Source organism: Merops nubicus, unplaced genomic scaffold (assembly GCF_000691845.1).
Source record: "Merops nubicus isolate BGI_N331 unplaced genomic scaffold, ASM69184v1 scaffold41293, whole genome shotgun sequence".
Classification (NCBI taxonomy): Eukaryota; Metazoa; Chordata; class Aves; order Coraciiformes; family Meropidae; genus Merops; species Merops nubicus.
Window position 1 is genome coordinate 1 of NW_008599193.1, and position 10,238 is coordinate 10,238.

General features: G+C 36.7%; 1 protein-coding gene across 1 annotated transcript in view; it reads left to right on the top strand.

Moving 5' to 3' along the window:
* Positions 1-268: 268 nt before the first annotated feature.
* Positions 269-10,238, top strand: part of EFTUD1 (elongation factor Tu GTP binding domain containing 1) — a 77,930-nt gene continuing 67,960 nt past the window's right edge. Inside the window, 8 exon segments of the mRNA XM_008937273.1 lie at positions 269-359; positions 1,567-1,634; positions 1,823-1,907; positions 3,320-3,453; positions 4,078-4,215; positions 5,074-5,288; positions 9,039-9,162; positions 10,030-10,116. Coding sequence (XP_008935521.1) covers positions 269-359; positions 1,567-1,634; positions 1,823-1,907; positions 3,320-3,453; positions 4,078-4,215; positions 5,074-5,288; positions 9,039-9,162; positions 10,030-10,116 — 942 coding nt within the window.

Below are 10,238 nucleotides of genomic sequence, written 5' to 3' on the forward strand. Positions count from 1 at the left end.
CGGCCCCCTGGGGCGGGTGTGCGAGCCCGGGCGCTTCCTCTGCGTCCGGAGGGGGAAAGGGACCAGCCCCAACCTCCGACCTTCGCGTCCTCCGCACGGATACAGGCGTGCCCTGCGCTGGGGGTTCTGGCGTCCGAACGCGCCGCGGGCCAGAGGAGGGGTGCCGATGAGCAGCTCCACTCGCAAATTACGCAGTTAAAAAAACCCCAGTGTTTCTGAAGTTGGCCCTTAAAAAAAATACTTTCCTCTGTTCACAGAGTTAGGTAACATGGTGCTCACAAGTGTGGGAAAGATGGTTGGCCTCCAGAAGAAGACTTCTGGAATCAGGAATATCTGTATTTTAGCCCATGTGGATCATGGTAAGAAAGCTGCCTGTGACCGGCAGAAACCTTGTCAGGCGGACTTGTGTGTGTGTTGGTTCGAATGCTGGTTCTTTACCCGGTGTGCAGAGGGCTGAAACACAGCCAGTGCTGGGGTATTTATTTGTATGTATTTATTAGAGATCTGTACAAAGTTGGGAGCTAGGTGATATTCCACAAAGCTAACTCTGCTCTGTAGACAGACTCTGGTTTATTTATACCACTGCATGATCAACAGGAACCAACCCACCTTTACACTTACTGGTTGGGGATTTGTACTACGTTTGTTATTGGCTAGTTGTGTTTAAATTGACGTGAATGCTCCTTGAGAGCATGGGTGAATCTTCTTGGTCCTTAAGTGAGTTGGTGATCATGATCTCCCCCTATTACCTTTACCTTTCCCTAGTTTTGCTGTTTGGCTGAGGCCAGTTCCTCCTGGCACTCTTCTAATCTTGTAGCCTTCATTGGAACAGTATGTTCTTCGTTAGTTTCTTCTTGTCTCCTGTGTTTAGTAGTTTAAAGGGAATCATCTGATCTAAGCCAAGGTCCTACAATTAGTAATTATTTACAGTTTATCATTGTTTGATCAATTTTCCAGACTTCTATGAAATCAGTAAGGTTTCATGGATTTAGCTTTAAACTGCCTGAATTCGGATTCCGAGAAGTAAATTTGCTCTATGCATGTTTCTTTTGTCCAGATGCAGGTTATCTTTTAGACATTAAGAGAACATTTCACTATAATAATTCAGAATAGTTAAAACTGAAGCTTTTCAACTTCTGTGATGCTGAATGTTGGCATGAATTAAATAGATCTATGTGTGAGGTAGGCTCTTGTATTTCTATATTTACTTAATAGAAGATGGTTGTTCTGTAAGTAGAAATATAAATGCTCATTTTAGGATACAAATCTTTAGTTTAATTGCATTATATATTGAGGACCTGATGTACTATTTGTTATCTTACTAGCTTTTCTGGTCATGACAGGTAAGGTTGCATCCACTTGTAAAAAAAAAAAAATAGTGTACAATTAACAGGTGAAGCTGAATGATGAGATCTATGTTTTTTGAAGTTAGGTTGTACTTCTGTGGCATTTTAAAGCCTTTGTTGATATCTTTGAACACAAGATGTTATCAGTATTCATAATACTACTGCATCTTTTTCCATTGTTTATATTAATTTAAACAATGTAATTTGTTTTTCTTTTCAGGAAAGACTACTCTAGCTGATTGCCTAATATCTAGCAATGGAATCATCTCTAGCCGTTTGGCAGGAAAGGTAGAGCTGTGCTGGCATTTTTAACAAAATTCTGGTATATATGTGGTGGAATTTCCTCAATCATCGCTGATTTACAATCCCATTCCTAGTCTTGCTAAACCCCATTTTCATGCAGTCATACTCTTAGACAGTAACTTGTGAAGATAATTCTATGAATTCATCACCTCTTCGTTTGTTTTTGTGCTCAGCTGAGATATCTAGACAGTAGAGAAGATGAACAGATCCGAGGAATAACAATGAAATCTAGTGCCATTTCATTGCACTTTGTGAAAGGTGAGTTGTGGATGCTGGCAACTTTAATGCATGTACTTGTTAATTTTCCCTTTCTCTTCATTGTTGCTGTCTAGGTCTTTTTGTATGCAACTTTTACTTTTGTCTTGCTCAGTGTTAGGCTGTGATTCTGCAAAGACTTGCACAAAGCAAGTGTTCAACACAAAACCAAAACAAAGGCATGTGTTCACCTGTTAACCAAGATAACCAAGTTTCATGTCAGGATTAGGAAAACCATCTTGAGTCGTATCTCTCAGTGGAGGCAATCAGAATAGTTGCTTTTATCTTTTTATTTTAGACCTAAATCTCTATATTTTGATCTTAAGTCTTGAAATAATGTCACTGAAAGGCAAGCTCTTGTTTCAAAAACCCACAAATTTTTAAATGATTTTGTGCAGTATTACCTTCACTGTGCTTACATGTCAAGTGCTTGTCGTGCTCTACTATGAATTGCTCAGAGGGTTTTTTATACAGTCTCATCTTTGTTAAGACTCCCATGTTCTTCACTAGTCTTATCCTCATCTAGACAAATGGAAAATATGAAATACATTACAAACAGGATTGTGCAGAAAAAGAGAGCAACAGAAAAATTGTGTGAGCAGAAAAGCCACTATTATGTCTTTCCACTTCAGCTACAGCTGATTATAAAAACCAGTTGAAACCAATGATCTTCCAGCTAACTTATAAACTGTGGCTGGTTTATTGTTGACTCTGTAATGTCACCTTACTTATAATGGTTAGAACATTTTACATAAGTTGGGGTTTTTTTTGTATTGACATTTAGACTTTAGTCTTCAATAGCAAAGTTTTCTTGATCATATTTTGACTGTGGCTGATGATAAATGCAGTGAGATCATTTATAGTCTCTGCTGAGCAGATTTTTTTGGGGGGACTAACGTCAAAAATACTGAAAACTTCTGTATTGATATATTGAATCTACTTTAGTAATATGGATTCACGTGGATTTTTTTTAAAAAAACACAAGATGGAAGTGAGGCATTTTATCAAGAATGTAGGGTTTATTTTTATGATAGTGTGCCATGATTTATCTTTAAAAAGTAGACTGTAATGCAGTTGATTTGTGTTTTAGCTAGACCGATCTGTAATGCTGCTAAAAGCTTGTTCAGGGTTAGTGTTTTTGGTTGGTTGGCTGGTGTGGTTTTGGTTTTAATATTCCGTAGGTAGATGGGCATTGAAACATGAAGATGGGCATTAGGAATGAAATTAAAACCAAGTAGGCACAGGATGCTAAATGTTACACAGCTGACAGTCCTCCTGTCCTCTTGGAACTTTTCTTAAGTGTAATGCAGGTTTGGTCCTTAGAAATCAGTAATAGCTTAAGCAGTATAACTGGGTGGCTGAAAGAGATATTTTTTAAAACTGTTCTGAAATATTAATTTATTGTTTGATCCTAGGTGATCAGGAATATCTGATTAATTTAATAGACTCCCCAGGGCACGTGGATTTTTCTTCAGAAGTATCTACTGCTGTCCGACTCTGTGATGGTTGCATCATAGTGGTGGATGCTGTTGAAGGAGTCTGTCCACAGGTGAAATAATGTATATTAAATAGAGAAAGAGAGTAGAGAGGACAGAGTAAGCAAAGTCTTAAGTGTCTGGTGTAGAAATAAAAGATGAGCTAGTTTAAGAAAGTTTGTGAAACTTAAAAAAATGACACAGTACTTGAGGTATGGAAGAGGGTAGTTGGTTTCATAGTTGTGCTGAGAAACTGAGCAATTCTGGTGAGCTGTTAGCAGTGGTGGGTGGAGTGATGCAGGGTTGGAACAGTGAATATGCAATTTCTCAGGTAGTGGAATATCTGTATAGAGAAAAATTAAATGTCTTAGTGCAAATAATATCTTTGCATGTGCATTTAACGTATTGAAAGTGAAAAAAGTAAGCAGTAATGAGATTTCTTTTTTTCAGGGCTTACTTCTATAAAGGGGGAGTATTTTGTTACGGGTGTTTTTGCTGTGAAATTCTGCCATTCTGCAGAATTCTATAATAACTAACACTGTGTACTATGGGAGTCAAATTTCTGGTTTGAATGCCAACCTGTCCTGTATTGTATATTTAATTAAATTTTAGAATTATATTGTTATTTAATATTGTGTCTCTTTTGTGGTATCAAGCTTTCTGTAATGGATATTTTTTAACTGTTTCCTTCTTACTAGACTCAAGCAGTTCTTCGGCAAGCGTGGCTAGAAAACATACGTCCAGTATTGGTGATTAATAAAATTGATCGCTTGATTGTGGAGCTCAAGCTCAGCCCTCAGGAAGCATACCTGCACCTTAAGAATATTTTGGAACAGGTATTCATGCTATAGTGTCATGTGTCATGTTCATACAACATTTTTTTCTTACCCCTTTTTTCCATTCTTGAATTGAGAAAGACTTATTTTCACTGCTTTATAGCTGCAATAAATATAGTGCAGTGAAGCCAGTTTTTTCTTACTTTTGAGGATCAAATGCAATAACATCTAATTTAATTTATAATATTGAGATACATTCTCTTTCTAGTTGGTTTTCAGCTTCATTCAAAATGACCATGGTAGAGAAGATAGTATTAAATGCCTCTTGACAAGTCACCATTTTTAGAAATAATACGCTGAATGTTTTGTTCTTCCTGTTAAACTGCTTAAACTTGTTTGGAGGTAGACAAATAATACCTATAAACTGCTCCTGCCATTGATGGATTTATGCAGGGATAAAGTTAATCTTGTAATTTGTAAGTTAAGTTGCCTTCAAACTTTTTTTTTTTTCTCCAAGAACTTACTTTCAACAGCTTATCTACTTGGTTTCCCTTTGGCCTCTTTTGTTGTTTGTTGGCAATAACACGTTCCTGATTCACCATTCCTTGTTCTAAGAGACAAAGTGCATTACATGAGATACTGCATGTTTGATTTAATTCTGATGAGGCTGACTTTGACTTGGAGAGTACACGGTGTGTAAGTTGAAATGTTAGTCTCATCAAGCTCCTGTTGTCTTCTGGTGGGCAATATTAGATACACAAGGTCTGTGTTTCAAATTGTGAAATGAATCTCAGGCGTGCTATCGTGGTAAAATAAGCCTTTTTTATATATTGAAGGGTGGGCATAATTGCATTTTAACTGTATGGGGTTGTGAAAGAGTGAATGAATCTTAGGGTGTTTTTACATATCCTTCTGTAGATCAATGCCCTCACTGGAGCACTCTTTACCTCTAAAGTCTTAGAAGAAAGAGCTGAGAAAGAAGCAGAAAGTGAGAGTGTTTCAGATACTGCACCGGGAGATCAAATTTATGACTGGAGTGCTGGACTGGAGGACACTGATGATTCACATCTTTATTTTTCACCAGAGCATGGAAATGTGGTGTTTGCCAGTGCAATTGATGGTTGGGGTTTTGGGTAAGTCTGGGAACTAGTTATTGACTTTTTTTTTTTTTTTTCCTCTAATTCATTACTGTAGTGAAGCAATTGAAAATACTTTAAGATTAACATTTCTAAAGATCTTTTTAATATTTTTATGTGATATGCAACTGTGTGTCATCAACTCTAATATATTATTAACACTGGGCAGCTGAAAATACTACCAGCTTTGTCATCTACATGACAGGGGGACTCCTGTCTTTTTTTCCCACAGTAGCTGCTGAGCCCACTGTGGTGTCCAGCCTAGCCTGGTAAACGTAGTATTTTATCAGTTGCTGACATTCACTAGGGCCAAGCCTGTGGCAGTGTAGGAGGCAGCCACAGGCAATGGGCATCAAGAGTAGCAGTTTGAGCTACCTACTTGAGTCTAGTACAATTCTGGGTCACAGAATTACTGTGATGTGCTTTTTTCTATACCAGGCTTCGACTTGTCCTCAAAATTATGCATTTTTCCTCAAATGTTTATGCTCATCAGCTTGAATCTGGGGATAGAATAATTTTCAAAAATTTCTGGATGCCTGTGTTTGAGTTTGTGATCTGTTATTTTCTGGTTTCTGGTCCCTTTCTTACTACTTAGTTCCAAAGGGCAGCAGGCTAGTGTAAAGAATATACGTGTGCTGACTGCTGGCCACGAGGTGGAGTCATTGTCCTCATCATGAACACACGAGTAAAAAGATGCTCAGTAGTACAGTGCGTGTCTTTAATATTGCAAAACCTTTTGAGTAAAGGCAGCTCCAGGATTTTTAAGTTAAAGTCAAGATCTTAAATAAGGTTCCATGCATAGTTTGTTGTCTGACACAAGAATTTCTTATCACTGCAGAGGAAAGGGAAAATAAAATGGGCTATTTTAGTTTGTCTGTCATGAATAATAGTAATTTATTAAAAGAAAAATCAAAGTATATAAAGAAATTGAAAACAAATCTTCAAGCTGTAGTATCTTCTTTAATCTGAAAGAGATCTTTTCATAGAGGGTATGTGTGGGGGGAGGCTTTTTAATTTCTGAAGGCTAAAGGGGTTTTTCTGATACCTTTTGTGATCTGCACATTAACAGACATATGAAGTCCTCCATTCCCATAGTGCCCACAGTCACTTTTCTGTTTTATGATGTGCAGGGAGACAGGGTTTTGATTCCTGTAGGCTTTAGCTTTTCTGACTTGTAACTTTTCATTGACATTCCATGGTAAAAAATGGACTACAGTAGTAAACTGTTCTTATACAGAGTATTTAGGATGCAACTGCTATAACCTTGTTCAAGTTTAGAGTCAGTGTGAACATTTTAATTAATGGATGTTGAAATGATTTAGAGCTGTCTGCTGGTTTTGTCCTGTGTAGATAAATATTGGGCAATTTGCAGTTTGCTTTTGTTTTGAATACTGACAAACCCAGTGGACAGGAATGAATGAAACCAAAAAGTTTTTGTTTTAGGAAGTTCAAAGGTAGCCTAAGTTTGTCATTAGTATTCTAAGTATGCTGCCAGGGAATGCTAAACGTTAAGAAGAAAGTTTATTGGAAAGAATGATACATTGGAGTACTCTGTTACAATACGTAGAATTATAAGATCAAAGGCAATTGAGAAACTGTTTCTTTAGATCAAGCTATTTGATATTTGCAAGTAAATGATTAACTCTGAAGATTTTATAGGTTACAGAACTACATTCTGACATAAGCATGTAGTCATAAACACCCTATGATCACCTTTGTAATGAGCAAGCAAGCGTGTTGTTCACAAATGGTAGAGGAATATAATGATTGTTTTTGTAAGAGTGAGATGCCATACAATTATATTCCTTTCATGATTTCTTTTCCTCTGATAATTTCTCTGCAGATAGAATTAAATTTCATACAAATGTGGTAGAAAATTGTTTTGTTTCTCCAGCTAAGAAGTTTAGCAAAAAATACTTCAGTTTGATCTGTTTGACACAGGAGTTTACTTAGTCAGAGTACTTCTGGGTTCTGTATCTCACTTGGAAAAATGCTGGGGTATATGCAGAGAGATGGAGAAGAAAAGTTCTCTAACACAGTGCTCATGGCTTCAGAGTCCCTAATTTGTTGTTTGCAAGGAGAATACCTTCTCTTAAATTTGTTTTTTTAATTATGCTTTCCCCAAAGCTTTAGTATTTGGTATACATTGGTAACTGGTATTTCTGCAGAGGGGAATGTGTGGTAGGTGGTTAATGATACATGCTACAGTAATCTGAAGGTGAATTAAGCTTTAGTTGTTTCTTTGCATTGGCTATGTCCCTCACACTTGAAATGTTTGTCAAGTGGCTTTAACCTTACTTGCAGAGTTTCTGTAACACTGAAATCTAAGTATTGGCTGTAATTTAGCCTCAAATAGTGGTAAGAAATGGGCCAGGTGTGCCCTTATTTTTGATGGGTATATTGGTATATTAGAGAGGATTGATAGGGTTTGTGTTTATTGTTTGCCAATACTCCGCTGATACAAGACTAACTTAAAAAAAATATTATGCTTTTTACTGAATATGAGGCTAAAACCATGTTTGCAAAGATTTCCCAAATTTTAATCCCCTTCTACTCCACTGAAAGTTTTTAAAGATTATATTAATTGAACTATCCAAGTACAAGATTGTATCTCAGCCTAAACCATTTATGCATCTAACTTAGGCAAAGGGTGTTAGTGTTCTGCTACTGGGTCTGGATCCATCCATCCATTACAATTGGTGCTTTTCTCATTATCCTTCAGTGGTGAAAAATGCCCTAAGTACATATGTAGGAACTGCTGGCACAAGGATCTTGAATGTTTGCCCCCTGTTCAGAATTTGGTGTAGTTTCTGAAAAAAAAAAAAAAAAAAAAAAATAAATCTCCTTTTTGGTTTTAGTGCAGAATTCATAGCTTATGTTTTGCTGACATGGGCAAGGCTTTTTTTTTTAGGTGTGTAGGAATTTAAGAATTCTGGATTTCAAGTAGAATATTCACAGATATCATTGCTATGTAAATAAGATTGTTCTGATTGTAAACATGTTTTTGTTTCTGCATGCACTGGGAGCAAATATGTGAAATTTTTTTCTGTTACTGCTCACTGTACATTTTCAGCAAGGAAGTCATAGAATATTCAGGACTCCCTCTTCTGGTTGTGAGCAGCCTGCTTTTAGTAACTCGTGTAGACCACCGAACAAGACAACTGGCTTTATAACACAGTTATGGCATTACAATTTGTATATTATTTTCTGAGTTTTACTCACTATTAAAGCAATAATTCAAACAACAGAAAGTACTGTAAGTAGTCAATTTAAAAATCATTACCACTATCTGATGGCCCAGATGTGACTCAAACGAATACTTTGCTTTTAACTTGTACCATTCTGGTCACAGACTATAGTTAAATGTGTCATGGGATGTCTTTCACAGAATAAATTTGAGAGTCATCACATAAATATTTGGAACTTTTGTATTATGCTTTTGAGTTCTTACTGAGGAGGTAGTACACAAATATTTAGTTCAAATATACAAGCTCAACCTTGAAGCTGACTTGAAACAAAACCAAACCATCCAAATCCTGCTGTCATTTTTGAGCTGTTAAGAGTAAGTATTTTTGCAGCTGTGAACGTTAAACGTGGATAGCTAAGTGAAGACAATTAGAAAAATGGGTGTAAAACAAGGCTTTGAGATTTTTGTATGATTTTCATGTAAGTTGTCTGTTGCCTAGGCTGATAAGCACATATAAGCAGTGTTACACTTTTATGAAGATGCATTTTATTTCCTTTCAGCATTGAACATTTTGCTAAACTGTACAGCCAAAAGATTGGAATCAAGCATGCTGTGCTCCTGAAGACTTTGTGGGGAGATTATTTTCTGAATACAAAAGCAAAGAAGATAATGAAAGGTGATCAGGTAGGGAGGTTGCCAGAAATATTACCTGACTTTTATTTCATTTTGGTGTTTTTTTAAATTCTATAGTCATACTGTGTTCTGAAAATTTTCCTCTGTTCCACTCAACATTAGTGGAGATATAAAGTCCCTAGGATAGGCTTGGATCAGCCCATGGAGAAGAGAACATTCCAAACCTGACCATTCAGAAGCTACATGGAGGAAAACCCATCTAACAGTGCCCACAGTTGCTCTTAAATGTGTCTCTGTTCACAAAGCAAGGGACATTCCAGCTTCAAGGATTCAGCACAGGGCAAAACACACAAGATGAGTGGAAGACTGACAATGTAGAAATAGAGGTAGTGAGTAGGTCTGTCTTATTTGAAGAGACCTTCAACAGCTAAGGACTTAGGATTTTGTAAATCTTGGCTTAGTGAAATACGATTGAATGCTACACCAAAATCCTGGCCTGAAAACGACACTTGTCTTGCATTAAGCATTCACACCACTGGAAGTTAAGAGCAGAGAAGAGAGTTTCCCTGTTTTCATTTAACACTGATTTTGTGTTTTCATAGGTGAGGATTAATAGTTATAAAAAGGGTGATAACCAGGCTCAAGGCACACATGTTCCATATTTATCAGGCTCATTTTCTGAATTTGAAATGTTTGTTCTTCACTTCTAAATTTCATGTTTTCTTTTGCAGCTTGTGTGCCATTATTGTAAGACAGGCTGTTGAAGTAGCGATCTTGTGTAGAAACAGATATCTCTTTGTATTTTGAATAAAGGTTTTACATGCTCCCTATGAAAACAGTCAGTGAAAATTACAGTCTCAAGCTTATTGTAGAAGTGAGGAATTGCTGGTAATTGGCTGTGTCTTTATGTTCTACCAGTCAAAAGGAAAGAAACCTTTGTTTGTGCAGTTGGTGCTGGACAACATATGGAGTCTATATGAAGCTGTTACAAAAAGGTGAGATGATGTCTAAAGTTTTCATGGAAGCTCTTTCCATGTGCTATGACAATTTTTTAAAATAAGATATGCTGTAGATGCTTGTTATGTTACATATTTCTACTGTGTTTTATCATCTGTTTATTATTTTCC